This window comes from Pithys albifrons, chromosome 2 (genome assembly GCF_047495875.1).
Source record: "Pithys albifrons albifrons isolate INPA30051 chromosome 2, PitAlb_v1, whole genome shotgun sequence".
NCBI classification, from domain to species: Eukaryota; Metazoa; Chordata; class Aves; order Passeriformes; family Thamnophilidae; genus Pithys; species Pithys albifrons.
In genome coordinates, this window is record NC_092459.1 from 103,024,382 (window position 1) to 103,047,973 (window position 23,592).

Sequence of the window (23,592 nt, forward strand, 5' to 3'; positions counted from 1 at the left end):
AAAACGGGCTTTATGAAATTAAGCTCACAGTTTAGTTGCACACTTTAGGTTCTATCACATAATTTTTACATTTATTATAACAGCTACTTACAGCTACATTGGGTGGGCAAGGGGGAAGTGATTTTTTTTATATCTATTTTATTAAACCTAGTTAAAAACTGACTTCATGTCAAAATCCTCAAACACTCCTCCAATACCTTATGTTAACTGATGCATCCCAAAAGCCAGAGAAAAAAAGGAGTTTCTAATGCATCTAAAACACCTTCTAAAGATTGGCTGAAATACATGTACAGATAAAAGAAGTTACTTTTAATGAGAATCATCTTTTCAATTCTCTAACTGAATGGACGTCTTGATTGAAAACTTTGGATCTCAGTTGCTTTATTTTAAGCTTGATATTCCTTATGCTTTTCCATGCCCACAGTCTGATGGCAAACTATCCTTTTCTGCTGCCCATTTGTTCACAGGCAGGAAACTTTAATATTTTTAAATAACTCATCAAGCATCTTTGCTATGTGATGGCTTCCAGCAGCAACACAGCACCTGACAAATAAATGCCAAATGTATCATGAGCAACAGCTGAAACAATCCCACATTTTCCTGCCTCTGTGCTCCCTGTTGAATTTTGGCATCAACCAACTGCAGATTCAGCTACTTACCAGTTCTCCAGGCTGCTCCCACTACTCCCCAGACCAGCCCAATTCACACTTGCTTATGTTCTTTCTTGTTACAGCTTTAGGAAAACACAAATAGTATTTAACAATCTTCTACAGCATCACTACAGCCCTTCCTGTGGATAAACACACTACTCTGTGACTTTGCAGATTGCCACAAACTGCTTCTGTGTTTAAGTCTGCATTTTGGCAAATCTCACTGTGATACGGAGATGGACAGTAAACATCAAGGAATGTGTGCAGTAATCCATGGGGTCAAAGCCTGCCTGCATCTACCCTCTGTTCAGGTCTTGCTGGAATTGAATTTTTCATAAATGTGGAACAAGAAGAAAATAAAACTTCCCTGTTGCCCACTGCAGCCTGCATCCTCTCACGGTGCATCCATCTCAGTCTGGCAGTGGTATTTCCATATTCTTCTCAGAATACCACAGGATAAAATGTAAAGTGTTTGAAGAGATTTGTTTTGTCTTTCTGGAAGGTTAAGATACCCTAGTCTTCTTAGACTGATTTTTTTAAAAGGGGCTACGGGAGTTTCCAAGACTGGTTTCTCAGTCACTAGCTCATACAAAAAACATTATAATGTTCTACAATTTAATTAATCCTTTCTTCCACCACCTCCACTTCACTAATCAAGTGCTCTTGAGAATGGTATCAGTTGAGGAGTTTGGGGAAGCATGTCTGTCCAGAGAAGATTCTCTGCCTGAAATCAGATTACTATAATGCAGTCTTGTCCCTTTGTATCAGGGCTGAAAGCTCTCTATGATAATTCTCAAATACATAAGCTGTCCTCCACAGCTGAATCACTGCAGGAAAAATGGGAAATCATGTATCAAATATTTTTACAACTCCACCTGAGTATGAAAATACACACACACATACTGCACAAAAGGGTCTTGTTTTGAAGAAGCTGCCAATTAGCTGTCCCCACAAGGCTAATTTATAACTCTCTGTGACTTCCACAGCTGTAGCCCACAGCTGCATGCAATATTCAAAGTACCTGCTGGGGGATGAATCCTTTCAGAAACTTTTCATTTTGTTCTGAATAACCCTTCATCAGTTTTCTGAGCATAAAAGCACACTAGTGTGTGACCTTGGGAAGGGTGTCTTCTTCATGGGCATGGTGTGCAAAGGGAGGAATCAAAGCTGGCAGGCTTGCAATATCCTGATGGAAACAGATGTATATAAAGAGTATTGGCTGCTCTGATTTAAAATATACCAAAAGAAAGCTCTTGCACTGAGTTCCCTTTCCCATTAAACTGATCTGGCTCTAAGTGGGACTACTGCATGCGAGCTCCTGGTACAATGGGGGCAATGCCAGAGGACCAGGTATGGAGGAAGGGCAGATGCTTTCTGCTGAATTTTCAGCCAGAAAGAAACAACATATATATGAAGCAAGTATTGATCCCAGAAATTTCAGGGGGGTGCTGGTTCTGAAATGACAGTATAACACTCAAACTTCCACTGTAAATGAGATTTAAAAATAAAATGAAGAAGAGACTTTATTAACAAGGGCAGCAGAGCCAGTTACAAGACTCTTATTTTGAGATTTTAATTGGCATGAAATGGACGGTAAGGAGAGCACCACTGTTTCCCCTGATCTGACCTCTGCAGTGTGAGATAAACAAAACTTCTCTGATAAAGACTACAAACTCAACTCTTAAAATGTATCTGGAACTCAGTCAGCCACCTGCTTCTTATAGACAATCTAATAAAATTAGAGATCCTTGGAATGAAGCCAGTGATTTGCTTCATTCAGCATCCAGACCTGGCTGGTTTCCTCAGATGTACTAGGAACACACACCACACTGACAGCCCCAAATCAGGCCACGAGCATAAGGAAGAGATTTGATTGCAGGTGACACCCTTGTGCATGTGCTATCATAGTGTTCCCCGCTGAAATACCTTTTGGGTTTTTAGAAACTGAGAGTCCCTGCATCCCTTCCAGTATTCCAGAACCAGAACACCTTACACAGATATCAGATCCAGGAATTTATGCAGCTACTAACATTTCCAATAGGTCAACATGAATTTACAAAGACAAAGAAAAAAAACCCCAAGCTTCTTTTAAAGACTTTGGAGCCCACAAATGCCACAATTCTGAGGATCATATTTGGCACCCATGTCTAACTTACAGGACCACCCTCTGAGGGCAGAGAGAAAACCCAGCATATACAGCACATGTGGTAGTTTCCTTAACTCTGACTTTCAATTATTTTGCAAAGGTCACAGGACATTCCTGCTTTTCCTTTCTCCGAAGAATATCCTTCTCCCTCCCAATTATCAGCACTAATACAATTAGGCATACATCCATGCAAAACCATGCTCAGGAGGAATAAATGTCACCCTCCAATAAACAAACATTCACTAGAGGCAGAAGTCCACCTGACCCCAAAGAATAACTTAATGAATCATTGGTTTATTTCAGGTCATACACATACATGCAAAACACTGAATCATGAGTAACTCAAATGGTACCTGAACAAATGGAAGCATGATGACACTATTTCCAACATAATTATTAGACAGCCAACTTCAGCATTCAGGATAATTTCAATTCAAGACACAATTTATTTGTCATTCCTAGTGTTCTCCATTAGCCAGATGTCCTATTCTAGGACACTGACACTGGAGGAAAAGCCCAAAAGAAATAATGGCACTCATGTTTTAGTGTAAGACCACATGAAGTGCAAAGCTCACCATGAATTGAATGTGCTTTAGTTTAACGGTTACACAAACTTACTCCAAAATGGCAGGATAATGGGACTTATAACTGTTTTATTCAGTTTTTGCTTGGATTTTCAAATTCAGTTAAAACCTAAAAATTACCTGGCATATTCATAAATGAATGAGGGAACATAAATTCCCAGAAATATACAAAGGAATTGGATTTTCTACATTCAAGGTATAAGTACAGATAATCCTGCATTTGCAGACTGACTGGCTAAGGAAGTGGGGCCAGAAAGAACAAGACCCACAGAGCCAAGTCGTTAGCTAAGAGAGGTGCAGACACTAGTCAGGCTCTGAATAACATCAGTTTCCACATTGTGAGAGCATTGTTTAACTAACATTTTTCACAGCTTCATCTGCTTCTACTTTAGTTATCAACCTGGCTAAGGCATCATCTTTCCATTTTGCTCTCTATCGCTTGGCAGGAGGACAGGCATATGCCATGCACTGATAGTCTGATAAACAACTGAAGCTGCTTATAGTTCATTCAAGGGGAATAATGTTATTTTCCAGAGTCATTATTTAGTAATCTCAAGATGGTTCTGTCTAATTAATCACAAATAAATGAGAATCTTCTCTTGGAATTGAAATGAATTACAGTTGAGGTAGGCTTCCAAAGGGAATTAGTCACTTCTCCACTATATTTTTAGAATATTTACTCAGGTTACATCCAGTTTTCCTTATTCAAACAACAACAATACCTGAAGTTGAAAAGCTGACTTTAATCCTTGAAGTTGTCTGGACAATGGGCTATAAAAGAATCACACAAAGTCTACTAGAGCAGTCAAGTCAGTACTAGCACAATGCAAGGCAGGAGCAAGGGTCATGGATCAGCAGCCAGAGCTTCTCATCCTGCCGTGGCTGCACACTGGAAGAATGCTCCTACTGTCATAAAAGCTGCTACCCATTCCTCGTTCAGATATGTCACTTACACAGCAATGGGGAACAGGTATTACAGACAGTTTGGACACAAGAAAATCGTCTCAGACTTCTTCAGGACTAGGTTACCATCTCAGTCGCTTATTCTAGGCTGCCAGAAAGCAAAGATTAGACAAAATGACAAGATACATTCCTATGGCCTTAAAAGTTACTAATATTTCCTTTGTAACCGTCTGGTGCACAAAAATAGTGAGATCTGAACGTCAGTCTGTATCCTTTCTGCTTCACATGTCGTCCCCAGTAACCCTGAAGGAGTATTTTGCAAACGTTGCCTTTCCAGCCTTTGCAGATGTCACTGCTACCACTTTACTTATGTTATTCCCTATATATCCGCAGTAGAAAGGGGAAATATGTAGCAATAGAATTTCGCTGCACAGGTAAATCTGCAAAGGAAAGGGTCAGGATTGGTAAAGATGACAATTGTCAGTGTAGTTTATGGAAAAACGTGTTGTCTTACTTTGTCCAAGCTTCTAGGTAAAAATGGCGCAACTGGCAATCTAGCACTTAAGATTCAGGCAGAAAGAAATAAATTATGCTGATTCTCTCTTAGCCATTTCATGCACCCTGACCCCTGCAAGAGTTAGCAGAAATGTCTTACTGTCTGTTAAGCTAGCTATAATAAATTCAATAAATAGGAAGAGGAGTAACATAAAGGCTCTCCTGGAAAATCTCTCCTAACCAAAATGGAACAAGACAACAATATTCCAACAAGCATTGAATATGCCAAGGGACTCGTGCAGAGATATTCTGCTGGTCCAGACTGAATTTAAACTCATTTAAGGGACACAATCTGTGTTTCTAAGGGCTGAGCTTAAAGATGAATAAGGGTGTAGTACCCTAGCATTGTGCCCTTTATGCCTAGGACAAGAGGAGAGTTATTTCTGGCACTGATGCACTGTGTGCTGAAATCAGTCTCTGGTGCTCATGTGGGATGCGGCAGTTCCGCAGACGCAGTTGTCGGCGAGGGCCCGGGGCTGCTCAGGCTGTTCTGTGCAGATGGACATCCTCTATGAAATCACAGGCTACATTTTTCATCTTGGCTTTGCAAACCACCGTGAAGCTGGCATGGGCCAGGGGAAGTGAGCTTGTCCAGGATATGGTGGTTGACGTTGACATCAATCTCACTGAACATATTTGCATTTGGCAGTGAAGCTTATCAGAAGGGATGTTTTTACTGACCCACTGTGATTTTGGCTGAGCCATCTCCCACCCCTTCTTCACTGCTACCTTGCTGCTATAAAACATGGCAGAGGTTTGTACTTTGTCCATGTCCTCAGCTTTCCCAATGTCGGTGTATTAATGATACTTAATACCAGTATTTCACATACCTGTATTACATGTAAGTAAAATTGTGACTTTTCATTTGCTGTCATATCCCTGTTTTTAAGCAATTCTAACGAGAATGAGGAACTCAAAAATATGTTCTACTTCTAAGGGCCATATAAACTTCATTTTTGCTTCTATTGTACAATATACTCTATGTAAATAATGGATATTTGCTCATTTCCTATGTACTCTCTGGGCATCACTTTTCTTAAAGGTCCTTTGGTCATGCATGATAAAACAGGTGAAAACCAAAAGCCATTCTGTACCTCTTCTGTGCAGTTGTGCCCCAGGTGTACGTCCTGCTCTGAGGAAGCTGTAAAAATTGGTAGTAATTATAGTGCAGAGACCCAGCCCCAGACTAATCACCTTTTTTCTGACACTGAACTTGCTCACCAACTTTTCTAATTTAACAGTTCAAATAACCCCACAGAAAAATTTTGAAAATCCAACGAAACACCTGAACGACTACAGTGGAGCAGCACCAAACACCACCACAGAAAAGCAAAGTATTCCTCTCAGCCTCCAATATGGGAAAATGTAACAAGAGCATATACAGTGGTATAGCTTCACAATGAGAGGGAGCTATCAAGGGAGTTTTGAAATAGAATGGAAAGGGAATAAAAGAAATCAGAAAAACTACAAAAAAGAAAAAAAACACCAGAACTTGTGAAAATTCAAGGAAAAGAATATTAAAGTCTTTTCTTCATGTAATTTTGTTTTTATTGGTTTGCAGCTGTACCACAGCCAATTCAGAGAAACCAGGTAAAAAGACACTCAAATTATTGTGGCCAAGAAATGCAATTTACTTTGTCCTAAAGTCTACAACTTACTATATACATTTCAGGATTTGTGCCAAAAACATATGGCTAGATTCAAACCAGAAGGTGTTCCAAGGTCCTAGACATTATAGACTCTCATCATGAGAAATGCCTTACCACCTGAAAGCTTCCCAGCTCTTTACTGGCAAGGAATCAGTTCATGAGATGGAATTTAAAATGAGTAATTTTGGGGAAAATACCATCTTGCTCATTTCCCACTTAAGTTCTGATATACTTTTGGCAACAATCATCCAAGAGATAGCTAGGTTTGGAAATCAATCCATAGGTCCTTACATACTTAGACTTCATGCTGTGTGCCATTCAGATTTCTGCCAAGGATAACATGTCTCAGTGACACTGAAGTCAGTGACAAAACTTCCAGTGACCTTAAGAATTGTAGAGTTTCACCCTAAATCCACCCTTTTTGGAAACCAAGCCACAATGCTGCACTGGTGTGTCCTCAATGCTCAGATTTCCTGCACATACAGAACACACCTTCCAATCCCTGGCCTTTCTACTAGTTGGTTTTGGGTTTTTTTTAAAGTTCACACACATTTTTCCCCTTCTATAGTAGAGAAGTACATTCTTTAGAATTATCATTCTCCAATAATGCAGTCAAATGCATTTTTAAAGGGGGAAAAAGCAGCACTTCTTGCTAGTAGCGATCTGGATGCAAGGGCATAGAATAATAATTTGACCTCCATTAAGGCATCGTATCAAAACTAATCAGCCAACTGCATGTGGGCTGCACAGAAACAGTCTCAACAAGCACTTCTGGAGAGGAACTGCAAGGCTTTCATTGACTGCCGGTTAAACCCAAATATTTTCAAAAAGCTGTTGACTGTAAGTTTTGCCCTCTGCCTTTACTCTGTCCCATCTTGATATGGTACTTAGATTGCAGGCATTACCTGAAGTTTCACCCCAAACAGATTGGAAGATATGATCTGAAAAAAAAGGATTAGCCCTATTTAACTGCATGTGATTATATAGCTAAATCTACTCATGCATGCCACTGGCAAAAATAAAGTACAGTTGAGATGTAGACAAGGATAAGAAGAGAAATCTAGTGCAGAAAAGCATAGCAAAGATTGTAATTGTTCAAGCTAATCCACAAGAGCAACTTCTCATACTTTTATCAGACTTTTCTTGGATCTGTCGGTCAGAGCAGCTTGCAAGAGCAAGAAAAAACACCCTATGGATTGAAAAAAACACATCAGAAATCTAAGGAACAAAGAGAGAGCAATAAATCCAGAAATCCAAAGTTACTACTGACTGAATATGCATTTACTGTCACCAATGAGATCAGATTGTCAAGCTTCTCCTTGCCTAAGACTGAATTTGGAGTTTTCTTCAACTATTTATCTCAAAAGGCTCAGAAAGGCTTTCTTTTGTGTATATATACACAACATAACCAAGCTGTGACACTATCTCTAAAAGTGTGAAGACAAAGAGCTCTAAGGAGAGGAAACAACTCCTCTAAGCACTGGCAGTGGGAGACTTAAGGCAGGAGGGTGTCATCAGAGTGGGAAATCCTTTTACAATAATGGAGCTGCCATAGTTTACATGGCTGTTGAAAAAAATCCACCAAACCAAAACAAAGCAAAAACCAAAACACTATGATTTTCAGTTGCTAGGAAGCTGGAGAGAGGCCAGATGAACAGGTAGTGGTCCCAGATCTCCTAGAGGATATACTCCATTTGGATTGCAGCAGGTTAGACTATTTCCTCATTTGTGTCACCAAACCACCCTCATGATGGTAGTTTTGTTAAATCATCAACCTGGCACAGAAGGAAGTTCAGAAGAATGGTTTTTTTGAAGCATCTGTATTTTAGTCTTTCTGTGCATCCCTGTTCTCTGGTACTCCATTTGGGTACCTTCCATAATGGCAAGGGAGGATGGCTGAACCTCTGCATTTCCTGTTCACGGCAGTAAAGCCATGCTGACAACTCTTAACTTTCTACGTCATCTCAAATGCACAAGGTCAAAAAATAAATCCTCTCGCACTGTGACTGGGTTTTCTTGCTAAATCAGCATTACTCCAAGACATAAAGCGCAGTTGAGTTTTTTAACATTGTCCTTAGGCTGTTTGTCTCCTCTGAATTCCTGTTGAATATTGATTTTGGATTTAAAGGTCCAGCTGCCCACCTAATCAGGTCCTGTATACTAACTGACTGATTAATGGGTTACTTTAAATGCTCAGCTACCTCAAGGACTAAAGAACATGGACAACATGAACTTTTCATGAACATGAACTCTTGCTTTATGCCACAAGGTTTTAGATCAAACTATATCTTTATCGAAATACAGGCTTGCCCTTCAAGATACAACCACCGACCAGACTTTTCTGTGAATTTCTTTTTCAGGCACATCTAAGGCAATTCTGCTAAGCCTTAGTTATAGGCAATCTTAAAATACCAGAAAAATTACTTGGTATCTAACCTGCAACCACAAGTTTGCTTTTGAGATATTCATAAGTCTAGCAGACCTTATATTAAGCAAATGGAATTCATTTTGTACACACTATCTAGATGCATCTCCCCACAGGTGAGCTACTACCTAGGCAGGTTTAATGGACAATTCTTTAGGCTTCCCTGGCAATTACTACTTTGCTGACCTGGAAGGATCATTAATATTAGGGAGTTGAGATGCAATTCAAATTCCATTCTGGCTCAGCTATAAGCTTCTTTTAAGTGGATGCTGTCAGCTGTGTCAAATTATATATGATGCCTAGGTGATGTGGAGGACTATTAGGAAGAGAGCTGGGAATGATAAACTCAATTCACAGAGTTTTTAGCCTAAACTTGAATAGTGGACCAAGATACCAACAGGCCAGAACCATTTGGCATGGGAAAACTCTTAACAGACACCCAAAATATTTTTTCTTTCAGGTAAGGTGCTGTGGGAAGAGCAAAATCAGGTATTGATTAAACCAGAGCAGTAAGAGAAGAGCTGCTTTATAGATGTTAATTGATTTAAATGGATACAATAAACAACCCCAAAAAGGCTTAATGTCAGAACTCTGGGGAAGCCCATCTAACAAATGCAAACAGCATTAACATAATACTAAAGGTAAGAAGGTTTGATCTTCAGCCCCGCAATTGCAGCAATAAAAAGAAGATAGCTTAGATCCAGTTCAGCAGGTAACCTTTTCACAATCATGGAAAAAGCCCCCTAAAACCATAACTCCTCTCAACACAATGGTTATAACCTGTAAACCAGGATAAAATTGAACAACTGCCTCCCCCATTTTATTATTCTCTAATTCATTTGAAAGAACACTAATGTACCAAAAAACCTTTTCCCCTTTCTAGCTAATGAGGAAAAATTAGGTATTTATGTACAGAAGGAAGCTGCTGCTTCCTTGCTTTTACCTTCTTTTGGCAATCTTCACCCTCACCTTTGTCTGTGCCTACTATGGCAATCCACCTGTCCCACCTGATGCCAGCTCTGGTTTTGCCAGCAGAATTCCCAAGGTGCACGCAGGCGCGACAGTGCCACGGCATTTTAACTCTTCTTGGGGAGAATAAGGAACTAAAAAGATCACCAACCTCCCCAGAGCAGCTGAGCACTCTCACACAAACACATGCCTTTCTGATCGTTTTCAGGTAATATGGAAAGCTTTGTCTTTTAAATTGGTCTTTTAAATTAGATGCCTTGGAGGTTTGTTATTTAAAAATAACTAAATAGATAAATAAATAAATAGACCGACGCTCCCTGTTCTTCGATGTTGTAAACAAGGAAATAAACAAGCAACCTTTAAAAAAATACAGACTTTCATCATCATAAACATGCAGCGATTTACCCTCCCCTGAAAGATTAGAAGGAACCCATTTAAAAATAAAGCTACATTGCATTATATATCACCAAATATTAGTCAATTAGATACAGTCATTCATTTATATGCAATTTTTTAAATCAAAACATGCATATAACTCACAGGAATTCCCGTTGTGCAAATACTCACTGAAAAAAAATGAAATCAAAACAAGTACACACATACGTACACACACGTACACGCATATTCTAAGCCAAGATGAAAAGCATGCATGGTCAGGGTTTAAGCATCATTTAAGCCAAAATAATTGCTAGATTATTAAAAAGAAAGCAGCTTGGCAACTATTTGAAGCAGGTTTTATTCATGCTTTTATTGATTCTTCTCAATTTTCCTTTCCTTTAGACAATTTGTAGCAAACATGCTAAAAAAAAAAAAGAGGCTCTATTGTTTAAAAATAGCAGAAGAGAAAAAAGCCAGCAGCATCCATGCTCTGGGTCCCAAATCGTTATTTGCTTGGAGCAGAAAAAAAAATTAAAAGCTTTTCTAGATTTAAAACAGATATCGTGCAAAAATTTGATCTTAATATTAATGACATGCAATCTCCAAGGAGATGTATTCTAATTAAAAAAAAAAGTCATTTTCAGTAAATCGGTGCAAATGCCTTTTTTTTTTCTTTCTCCTCCTTGCTGTCAGCCTAAAGGTATCTTAAACCCTGCATGCGGCAGTGCTTCGCCTGTGCGCTGCATCGGCTGTGAGAGAAGAAGCTACCTGAGAGTTTTCACAGTGCCATCTCATATCCATGTCTGCCTGGCTACCCTGCGTGCTTACAGCTTTTTTTTTTTTCCTTTCCTTCTCCCCCCCACCCCTCCCGCCCTTAATTCTTAATGGAAATCCTAGGAAATTTAGTCCATCCTCTGAAATCAATACTGGTGACAGACGCGCTCGCCGCTCCGCGGGAGCCGCGGATGATGAACTGCCTGCGCATCCTCCCGGCCTATCAGGGCGCGCCGTTCGGCGCGCGCCGGCACGTGCCACCGCCCAGCCAATGGCCGCGCCCGGCGGCCGCCGCGGGTATCCCGGAGCCACCTCCCGCGCGCGGGACTGGACCGGGAACCGCACCGGGAACCGGGACCACGCCCGGGAACTGGGACCGCGCCCTGGAACCGCATCGGCACCGCGGCCCGGAACGGGCGCCGCCGCACCGCGGAGAGGGAGGGGGCGCGGACGCCCCACGCCCCGAGCTGGCGCGGCAGGAAGGGAGGGGTGGGATGGTTTGCCTCCCGTCATTCCCAGAAGGAGGCGTGTGACATTTAACCTGGCACCTCGACACCCTTATCACAGTAATAAGCCAGAGGGCCCCCAACAGGCAGTTGCACAAAGGCCGCGAAGGGGAAGCGTGCGCCTTCCTTCTCCCTATACCGCCCCTCCGACCTGTGCCCTCCGTATGCGACGCGCTCAGCGCTCGCCTGGCCCGAGAAGCAATGGGTAAGATGCTATGGGAACATAGCCCAGCACATCTGGGCTGCCCTATGGAAACCTGTGGTGCACGTCTGCCGTCGTGGGCCAGGACCTGAGCAGTCGCCCAGCGCTGCGCAGGTGCCTGGAGCAACCTTGACCAAGCAACCGCTGAAAACAAGTTCATTAAAGCTTGCCAACAACGCTCACCTCCCCCAAATCCATCCACAACGTCTAGCCAACAGACACCTTTTAAAACAGCAGCATTTTACTTCGATTTGCCCAAGGTAGATTTTTTCTTTCTTTTGACAGTTTTCATGAATCTCAACAGTTGCAATAGTTACCAAGTGCCTCAAAACCACTTTGAATAATGAATGTCTATGCTAAGGAAAATGAAAATTGAGAGATGAAAAAGTCAGGTGAAAGTAACTTCGCAGTTTCACTGACAGGAGCTCAGAGATTATAAGGTTTCCCTGACATGCCATACCCTCACCCATCCATTTCAGTGGTAGCGTGTTGCCTGTTTCTAAAGGGGTTTTGAACTTGCAACACCATTTGATAAATGACATGTCAGCATATAAGTTAGTGCTAATGGCCAAAGCACATGGCGGTAAAACAAAGCAATGCAGTGCATTGATACACTTCATCATGAAAAATAAATTGAAATAAGACCTACTCTATATGGAAAACATGTCCCTCTCAACAGAGCCAGGTTTGACCCTAGGGTATGTGTCTCAGTGTATGTGCTAGATTTGCATAGTAGTAGTGCCTAGATTTTTAACATTCAGTTATTAAATTCTAAGCATGGGTAACAGGTGTTCCTTTCCCAATGAACTGAAAAATAACAGCCCTCAGACAGCAGCAAGGCTGCTTTCTGGACACGGGTGCTCCCTACATATATTCATTTGCTGCAATTCAGTTGCAACAAAGACAGTTAATGGTGAAAGAAACACTGCACAGCTTGTTGGAAGTAGTGTTACTGTTTGTTAAATGTCTGTCTGTGTGAAGTGGAGCTAATTAGAAAAAAGTCATTGCCCTGAGGCTCTTACACTTGCCTTGTGGAACCTGACTCTTGACCCTGAAGCTGACAAACTTCAAGACAATGTGGTAGTGGATAGCGCAGAAAGCACTCTCCTCACTTGTTCTACACATTGTTTTCTAAGGATAAGCCAGAAAAATTAAAAGGTCCCCTGGAGCTGAACATTATATTTTGATAGCTCTTACAGTTGTAAATATCTTAGCATTTTCATCCAGAGCAGTTAATGGCCCTCTGAGGAGCACCCTGGAAATCCCCAGATCTTGACTGTACCTTTCCCCTTTGTGAAGACGGCAGAGGACACCATCAGGCCATAATTACGTGGTTGCTTATCCAGTGTTTTGCTGCATAGGTGGCAATGGTCAAAGTTTCAAGCCTCTTTTGCACATCCCATCTCAGGGATCAGGAGAGAGGACAGGAAAGGCAAAGCTCATGGTTGGCATCTGTGCTCTAGCTGCCCTTCTGGTGTCAGCATTGATTTCCTGGGTTGCCTGACAATAATCCTGTCAGGGCTGTGTCCTCAATTAAAGGTGTTCTCCTGAGAGTGAAGCAAATAAGAAAAATACTCCTACATTCATTAGGAAAATTATCTAAATGAGAATTCTAAATACCATTTCCAGCAGTTCAAACAAGGGGGTCCTTTCACGTTCACTAATCCCAGCATGCACTTTCCTGAAAGACAGTACTAAATTATCTCCAATATTTTGCTTGAGGCAGTATTTTTCAGAAGTGTGATTCTACAATAACACCATTAACAATAATGGATTGTCATATGTCCTGTATGCTGTTACTCAAGGGACTAACGCAACAATAACAACAATGGTATAAAGATGGATGGCAGATCCCAAGTCTTTTCAAATGCTGAGCAGATGTCTTTGAGAATGTAATAATAGTTGAGAAGTCTTGCCTTAAAGTGCTGGGAGAAATGCTGCAGAGCACAATTTGCTATGAGCTGTGCTAGGTCAGGATAGTATATCCTACAGATTCTGGTTGTCCAGCAAAAACTAGCTTGCAATGGAATTCCTTCTGTTGAGGAATAACCCTCCATCTGGCCAAGTTCAGGGTTTTTTTTTGCCTTTGATTGAGATGCAGCTGTATGTCCATCATTTACGATGTGCCATGGTGCAATATGGAAATACAATAGACGATGTGGTTAGGATAAATTTTACTCAGATGATGTAAAGGCACTGTATTATGGGCATTATGGGCGTAGTATGGCAAAGCAGTTAGCAAGGCACCTGACTTTACATTCAAGTACTTGTAACTTTGCATTTAAGTAAACTCCTGAATCAAGTTGATATATATAAAAAAATAACACGAAATGCAAAAAAGCAATGAACCTGAATTTGCTTGTGTACACATTCTTAAGCTGTACATGAGAGTTTTGCTGAATGTATATATTTGGCAAATATATACAAAATATAACTTAAAAACCTGCTTGTCAATGCAGTGAGGGATAAGAAGTAAGTTGTATAGCATATATTTCATAGCAAGGGGAAGTATAGTAAATATCACAAAGACAAGTCTATATGGTTACTAAAATGCAGAAACAGCATTATGCCTGAAAAATGTACACAAAAAAAATGACATAAAACTCACCACACACAACTGAGAACAAAAGAAGCCAAACTTGAGATTTGATTTAAATTTAAATATAATACATATTTCATTAACTAGACAGGAACTGTGCAGACATATCATCATTAAAATCCTTGCTACTGCACTGAACAGGCAGTTTTATAAAATTATTGTAATTTATCCAGGCAAAAGATCTACTCAAGAGCAAAAAGCTACCAATTTTTTTATATCGGTCTTATTAGGTAGGATTTTGTCAAAAAAATTTGCATCTACAGTTCAGAGACAGGTGGAAGCCTTCAGTTCTTACACTTCAGCCTGAGGGCAAGCACAAATTAAGCTGTTTGAGATGAGAATGAGATTTTTATATGTTATCCACCACTTTTAACATGGTTAATGAACATGAAAGTTATGTGAGTTTGGAATATAAATGCCTATGTGTCCCTAGGGAACTAAACTGTCATTTCAACTTGAAAGTCACATTTCTCCCGTGGTCAGGTGTGCCTCTGTGCTGATGTCCAGTCATCTGCAGACCCCCCAGTGTTGTCCTTGGGAAACATATTTAACAACTTTGAGATGTATGTGGATTTGCTGTCTACAATGAGTTTTAATTTCATAATTACTCATACACAAAGTCATTCCTATCCAGAGAGAGTTGGTATTAAGGAGGTAGCCTTACAGTTTTCACAGGAGAACTGGGACAGTATTTGGGATGTCATCAATGTGACATCTTCACTTTTCCCCTGGAGACTTGTGCAATATTCCACTCTGCCAAACTACCAAACTCTGGGAAATAAGTGTTGGTGTCAACACTTTCTGTCATCTCTGTAACACTAAGTGAACTTGCACCTGTGACAAAATTACCCCCTTCTGACAGGAAGTCTGTAATCGCCTTCCCGGAGGTCTGAACTCTCCCATCATGCTGTCAGCCAAACTGCACCCATCAGGGAGACTTGCAGGTACCTCCACTCCCATGGATCACAGGAAAAAAGCTAGACAGTGATGAAAATCTTCCAAAAAACCTGCCTTCTGTTGCTTATAAGTCAAGATCTTATTTAGGCAAATGGAAGCAGAAGACCGGAGTCTCTCAAGAAACCATAATTTAGATCAATCCTACCTGTTTGGAAATAACAGCAGCCCTCAGACTTTAGTTACCAATTCTGTACTGTCCAGGAACAGACTAAATGTACTCTTTGTGCTGGGTGCACACATATTTTCATTCTCTGCTTCCTTACCTCCCACCTACCATTTCCTAACTGGTCTTTTTGGTCTTTCCAAATCCCTTTACACCTGGTTAATCAACAGAGCCATAATAATACACAGGGAAAATCATGACATGTAGCTATTATGCTAATTATATAGAGCACCTTTATTTTGTCTCAGTTGTCTCCATAAATTATGTTTCTTACCCATGCAAATATTAACACTACCTGATTGCTCACATCTATCTGGTTTAGTCATAAGGACTCATCACCTTTTCTAGAGTGGAGGCGACAAGTTACATGGAAAGATACATAGATATAGATTTAGAAAGGGAAAAGAAGTCGGCTACTTTTACAGAAATCTTTCCAAGGATGATTAAAAGTGAACAGCTGCAAAATTAAACATTGGTGGAAGCATGTTTAAAGCTGAAGGAAGAAATTTTGCTGCAAGCCTGATCCCACCTACAAAAGCAGACACAAAGAAACAGCGTATGATACCCTTCTGTGGGGAAAAACATCAACAATACAACAAACTCAGAGCAGCATTCTGAAATTTTAGAGGTATGATGACCACACTTTTCTAATTAAAAATAATTGAGAATCACAGTGTCTAATTATTCACAGGGATCCATTTTGTTTCTATAGCTACACAAAGGATACCAGATGTGACATGCAGGATGTCCTCACCCTTGCTATGCTATGCTGGCTAGGAAAAGTAGTTTTGCCCCCCTCTTTCAGTCTAGGAAGTACTGAGGCTATCTTAACTTGCACCTGATTGTCCACTGTCTAAAAGACTTTTAAAGAGATCATGTGCCTTGATTCCTGTACCAAGTGCGCCTCTGTATAGGTCACAGTCCTAAATAAAGTAGCCCTAATCCTCACAGGTGATTCACATGGGACCACCCTGCTTCTTTTGTCGGAGTGCAAAGGAAACACAGAGCAACAATGGATTTGTTATTTTAAACAAATACCCAATGATTTTACAATAATATTATTCTCACTTCAGTGAGTGTCAGTTCAGGCACAGGGATTTATTAGGGAACCTGAACTATCTCCAGAGGCTGAGCAGTGTTGGGGTGTAGTTCCCCATAGCATTTGGTTGAGCTTGGGGAACAGGGTCGAGCTTGGCAGGGCTGAGAGAAAACCTCTAAATTACCTAAAGGTTTTTCTCCTCCTGCGAACAGCAACATAATCCAGGGGAGAGGGGAGAAAGAACTCCACCTGCAGCAGCACACCAACAAGGTGTGTTTTCCAGGAGAAGCACAAGAAGCTGTAAAAGTGAAAACAGAAGTTGAGAGAAGGGGGTATCAGGAGAGAGGGACCCACATCTGCCTTTTGCGCTGTTCGGAGAGAGCATGTCAGAGATCACGTTTTCTTCCCCCAAATAAGAATGAGGGTGAAAAAAATAAAATTCTTTTTTTTTTCTCCTGGGTACATAATGCACACCTGTATGTGTACAAATAAATAAACTGGAAGGAACTGCAGTTGAGGATGTTCTGTAAACAATAAAGCTATTTACACCATGTATTTCACAGATTTTTAGATTCAAAGTCATTCTCTCATCAGCTTTGGCAGGATCAGGAAAGGTTTTATCCCTTTGTATCAGCCTCCTGTATGGATAACAATGGCAACTGCCTCCACCAACATACAGGATGATGAAATCTATACCATAAGACAGAAACCTGGTTTGTTTTGTTTTTTTTTTTTAACCAGGTAGTTAGGGGAGCAGAAAGAAAGATGAAGTCTTGGTTTCCAGTGTTTTTTCTCCAGGTGTGATTTTGCCCTGCTCCATCAGAGCCATTCTTAGCAGCTGGGGAATCCTTGTTGCAATTTCAACATCTATAAAAGAGTTTAAATCTAAAACTAACAGAGCGGAGAGTGTAATATACTGGGTTTGATTGATTTGGGTCTTTGAGTTTCCCAAACCTTGCTGGTTCAAAGAAGATTGCTAAGAATATATTGTTTGTTCTACTTCAAAATCATACCTTTTCAGAGACACCCACATAACTTAGAAATAGATGTGCAAATGCATTAAATTTTGGCCTTGTTACATCTTGCAGAGTGGGAGTGTAAGGAAAGAAAAGAGAATGTGAAACCTTCCTTCTAAATTAAAGGTTTCATATACTAATAAATAATTTCTTTGTTAGTAAACGGTTCCATTATCCCCTATCTTGGAGAAGTCTGCAGAGACTGGGTGCGTGCTGCTGGTTCTTTATTCAGAAGACTGTTTTGACTCTTACATCGGGTAAACAGCAGAGTCTGGGCTGTGTCTCTTTTGTGTGCTGCATGGAAAAACAAAGCAGCTATTGAATAACTACACAGACACCCTCAAAAGCACACATAATGTTCACTCAGCTCAGTGCTTCCCTTTGCAAAAAGGGTGGTTTTCCTGTGGTCACAGTGATGCTCAGGGCTTCCTTGATTGAGGTTGTGCATTGGGTATTTACGGAAAGGATGATTGACGTGGATACTGGATTCAAGCAGTAGCTGAAGGCAGCTGAGCCTGCTGTAAGCTGACAAGGATGGAAACACCAAGAAAGAAACCTTCAAACGAAGAGCTAATTAATGGGTGCAGTTGTGTGCTAGTTATCAGGAGGACTCTAAATTACAAGCCTAGAGGAAGACTGCAAAACTAATGAAGAAATTCACATTTAGCAGAGAATATCTTGCTCTGACATCAACCTCCAGGTGATGGGAAATGAGGAGATTGATCAGCCGACAAGACTGCTTGCATCTATAAAGCACAGGGCTGCTCATCTGCCTCTCTACCAACAGTCAGGTTTAAAAAAGAAGGGTTTTTACCAGGAAGGAAAACCAAACAAACTAGATGAGCCATGAAAACTACACCACAGTCTGGTCAGCCCACAGACAGAGCTAAAAGCAATGGGAACTATTTCATTTCTGAATTAGAAACTTATATTCTCTAAAAGGGCATAACAACATGAAATTGAGCCTTTGATATTTAGACAGGTCTAACAAATAAAAATTCCCCAACAAAAACAGAATTAACCACTTCATGAGAGTTACATAATTTTCACACTTTAATTAAATTACTGCTTTGACTCAGCCATTTTGCCATAGGCAAGTACTATACAGAGTTGGGGGGAAGCAGTATTAGGTTTTTTTCATTTGAAGTTAATAGCATTTAAAGAAAGAGATTAGGGGGGGAAAGCCCATAGAAATGCACAGAAAGAGTTTTGTGGAACGTGGAAAAGGCATTAAAGGGCTAGTGAAAAATTGTACTCCTTCAGAGATCAAGAGCGTTCCTGCCAGGATTTTAATCCTTATTTTTCAAAACATCCCATATTCTGTCGTCTGCTTTCATGCCTCTTGGGGAAGCACAGATGCCTATAAGCACAAGTGAGAAGTCCTCTCATAAGCAGTGTTGCCATCACCTCACCATTCACTGATACAGAAGGAGTAGAGGATGGCAGCTTTACTTCTACACAAGGCTTGTAGATTTGTAGATCTGCGTCCTTAAAAATTCCACAACAGCTTTAAAACACTGTTTAACACAACTGTTAGAGGAATTGTTTTGAAGGTGCAGTACATACTATGCATTCTTTCTACAGAAGACCAGAGGTAATTTGGTATGTTGAATCAGTATGGAGGCATATGATGAAGGTAGAAAGGTTTCACTAACTACTGGTGTTTACCATTCAGCACACTATTTATATTCATTTCTATCACTGCATACCTAGTTAAAACACAAATTAGCCATAACTTTCATGTTATTATGACAAGAAATGAAAAATCAAAAATATATTGCTCATCATGATGTTGTTCTTCCACTGCATATGTAGAGTACTGCAGGAAATAAATTAAGGAGTTGTATTTTTGGTTGATTATCTGTCAAACAGTTTGCTTGTGCAGGTCACAGTTCTGTAAGCAGTCAAATAAGCTCATGGTGATAAACTGGAAATTACAATATTCATGTACAAGGCCACACACAAGCATGTACACCCCTACGTGTTGGAAACACCCTTTTTGTTTTCTGCTTTGTTTGCTATCAAATCTTCTTATTTCTCTTTCATGCTAAGAGACAAGTAATTAGAAGTCTACTAATCAATAGACCATTTTATTATCCAGTGCAGCTCTGAATAATCCTCATAATTTAACGAGTTTCTGAGCAGGCCAGCAGGGAACATGCAGAGAAAACAAAGAATTTGACAAATACCAAGGGCTAGTCAGTACAAAGCAGCTTTCAAGAAAATAAAAAAAGCTCCCTGAGATTAGTTTTAAGTAGCAGAATCAAAACAAGCAAAATGCAAATCTGGTTTTCCTTCTTTTCTTTGCAGTAAAATTCACAGCTGCTTTGCCCCAGCTAAGCCACAGAGGTCAGTCAGCTCTGGCTGCTAGAGGTGGCACCTCCTTCTGCGCCAGGGAGAGCTCCACGGCCACAGGAGGGCTTTTTTGTTCAAAGAAAGGAAGGCAAGCAGTATGTTATTCTCCCTCAGGGCTCCCCAACAGGTTTAGGTTTCTTCACTGAAGCTTTGTGGAGAAAAGCTATGCTGGACTATCAGCATCTTCGGGCAGCTGTCATTAGAGTGCCCATCTTTATGCCACTGTGGAAGTGGATTTAGCCCCTAAACTCTAACAATAAAGAAGCAGGAACATACAGTACATCACATTATTTACAGATTACAGAAACAGTTAACTGCTCAGACCTTCCCCCCCTCTAGTTTTTTTTTAGAACAGTATCATCGAATTTTATTTGGCATTCTAGACATGCATATTTATTTAATTGAAAGAAACCAGGATAATTATTCTTTGTCTATCAAAAATGTTTTCTCTTTAAAAAAGACAACAGAATAAAAAGTAGGGCAATGCAGAGTAAAACCATTAATTAAATGGTCCTGAATGTATTTTCTATGCTCTTTCATTTCCTTGACAGCATAGCTGTGCTATTTCCTCATTTATTGTTAATGAACTAAGTATATTCTTGGTTGGTCTTGCTACAATGTTAAAACAATAAAAATAAATAAAATCAGCCAAATGTTAAATTTAAGCTTTTAGTTCATAAGAAATATTTACAACTCAAATAATAGTGAGGTTTAAATCACAGAATTTTCAATATATAACAAAATATTGTTGTAGCAAATACATAATTCATCACATGAATAAAACAGGGAAAGATGGAAGCAGACAAAAAAATACAGGATACAGATGCAAATGCTTTTGTTTATGTAATATAAAGTCACAAGTCCCTACACTTCTAATTGATATAATTTACACATTGAACTTATTTTACCTAGGAGTCCATGACTGGCAATCCAATTTATTTCATTTATGAAATTGTTTCTAAATGTTTAATTAGTGCAAAGTATAGGCACAGCATCAGCTGTTAGGAGCCTGGGGTCTAACAGGCACGTATGACTGAGAGGTTTCTGGTGTCCAAAATACAAAGAAAAGACTCAGACAGCCATTAAAATTCAGAATGCCACTGGGAAAAAAAAAAAGGAAAAACATCTCCGTGTCCATATTACTGGCCTAACATTTATTTCTTTATAAAATCTACCCTACCTATTTTTTGCCAGATGCCATGCCAGATCATGCTTGTTTCGGTCCAGCTTGCACTAGGACCATTCCCTCTGAGCAAGAGAGGTTGGACCAGAGACCTGGCCAAGGCCGTTCTGCCCAGGAAACAAAGGCAGAGCTGGAGAAGTCCTTCTGGGTCAACAAGGCTACATCCTCCTCATAACTACCATAGGATCTTTTTACCAACCAATCACACTTTTGACACCAAGCATCGTGACTGTTCCTACTGGAATACCACTCTCTCAATATCCTCTTATTGTTCCCAACCTAAGTTTATCTGTGATGAGTTTATCCTTAAAAATCATCTAGTTCAACCCCTCTGCTGTGGGCACTAGACCAGGCTGCTCAGAACTCCATCCAGCCTGGCCTTAAACACTTCCAGGACTGAAACGTCCACAATTTCTCTGGACAACTGGTTCCAGTGCGTCACCATCCTCACAGTAAAAAATTTCTTCCTAATATCTACTCTAACCCTACCCTCTTTCAGTTTGAAGCCATTGCCCCTTGTCCTGTCACTACAGGCTCTTGTAACAAGTCCCTCTCCATCTCATAGGCTCCTGTCAGGTACTGGAAAGCCACAATTTAGTCACTCCAAAACCTTCTCTTTTCCAGGCTGAGCAAACCCAATTCTTTCAGCTCTTCCTCATAGGAAAGTTGTTCCATCCCTCTAATCAACTTGATGGCCTCCTCTGGACTCGCACCAACTGGGGACCCCAGAGTTAGATGCAGTATTCCAGGTTTTTCTGTGTTAAAACAAGCCATGTTCTTTTAGAAGATGGAAATGTGAATGAGATCACATCAGGTGAGAAAGGATGTGAAATCTTAGCTGTTCTTATACTCTACAGTAACTACATTAATGTTGTGTGCTTTTGAAGTACACTGGGATGAAGACATGCTCATTTCCTGTGTATGCAGAGTACTGCAAGTGCCACATAAAGCTGGGGTAACTGGTTGGTGGAAAAACACCCTTTTTTTTGTACCTTTTAGGACAGGGTCTTTGTCAGTTCTCGCTCTCTTGATAGGGGTCAACAGTACAATTGCCTTTCATCCTGTTGTCATTTAGTTTTTTCTCTTTTATTTCTAATGGATGAACAATTAACTTGCAGCTCAATATCTTGTTATTCTGAAGTATGCAATTTTACACTTGATCCTAATGAATTCATCTCTCTTCTCCTACTACAGTCCACAGGGTCATTCAGCCCAACACCCTCATTTTCTTCATATTGGCCAAGCCTGCTTTCTTTTTGTCATGCCTAATCAATGCACTCCTACTTTTAAAGCTACTCCTGGACTACATTTTTACTGCTCTTCATTAGTGAGTCTCAAAAGAAGAGACAAGAATTGCAATCAACCAGCTTATCAACTAGGAGCAAAATACTGGTTTTCTATTCCTAATAGGTTGCAGCTTAACTCCTTCCTTCATCTTATGGCTGTCTACAGCCAGAATTCGGAAGAAGGTCTTACCCACTGATTTACAAAGAAAACGAGTTACAAGAACAGAGTCAGGCTGAATGCTAACAAAAAAGAGATGACCAAGAATCCTCAATAGTACTACCCACACCACCAGAAGGAATAAGGAGAAATGTATCAGTCCCTGTAGAGACAAGAAAGTATTTCTAGTCATACCCTTATTCTAACCCACGATGGTACATCTTGTTGACATACAAAATTGATCCTAATAGCCAAATACATCCTCACTAAAATAAACAACTCTGGTGTTTTTCTGCAGCTGTAACAGATAATTGGTTAATAGAGCAGAAGCCAAGAAGAAATAGCATGTATGACACCATATTCATATTTTCTCAGACAGATTAAGTAAAGTTTTAAGGCCTTGTATGCATTCTTTGAAGACTGGTGAATTCCATCTGTTAAAAATGAGTTTCCAGTTGGCACACAGAAAATGACTGCACTGTTGTATAAGCATTTCCACTAAGCTTTGTCATTTATTTCTGTAATTAAAACCATTTTGATACAGTCAGTTCAAGCAAATTACATGTTATAATAAAACAATTCTAATAACAATCCAGAAGTTATTAATGAATACTCAAATCTATATAAGAAAGTATTACCTGGAGTAGCTCCTAAACAGGATTATTGCTATTTTCATGCTTTTAAATGTGTAAATGTGTTTTCTGCACAGAATGTGGCAGTTATATTTGCATAAGAATCATAAATCCAATCCAGAAATGTAATTTCATTTTTCTCAATAACCAGTCTGTTAGTTTATCAAGGGCTCTGAACATCTGAACTGGTGGAGCAGAGCATAAGATGTCTTTTTCATGGGATTTAGTAGCTAGAAACAAGTAGGGAACTGAAGGATGAAATTTTTAAAATAACTTCTATTGATTATAAAAATGGTTTATGGTTTCTTAGATCGGTCTGCCTCGTGTTTGCCAGCCTCTCCTCACATCTCCAATCCCAGTAAAAACAGCATAGGAGTAATAAAAACCCTTTTTTATTCTGATTAATTGTTTTGAAAATACAAAAAAAATTTATATGTCCCAGAGCCTTTCCTATAACAGAATGT

General features: G+C 40.0%; 1 protein-coding gene across 39 annotated transcripts in view; it reads right to left on the reverse strand.

Moving 5' to 3' along the window:
- NRXN1 (neurexin 1) overlaps positions 1–23,592 on the reverse strand; it is a 726,520-nt gene that overhangs the window by 42,113 nt on the left and 660,815 nt on the right. The window contains exon 1 of one of the 39 annotated variants that reach the window (XM_071580742.1): positions 11,028–11,197. The exons of 37 other annotated variants lie outside the window; for them this stretch is intronic. In XM_071580742.1, the coding sequence (XP_071436843.1) occupies positions 11,028–11,060 (33 nt within the window). In that variant the 5' untranslated portion in view covers positions 11,061–11,197. Of the gene's footprint in view, positions 1–9,855; positions 10,797–11,027; positions 11,198–23,592 lie in introns of those variants that run through there. One more of the 39 variants, XM_071580734.1, reaches the window with a different exon arrangement.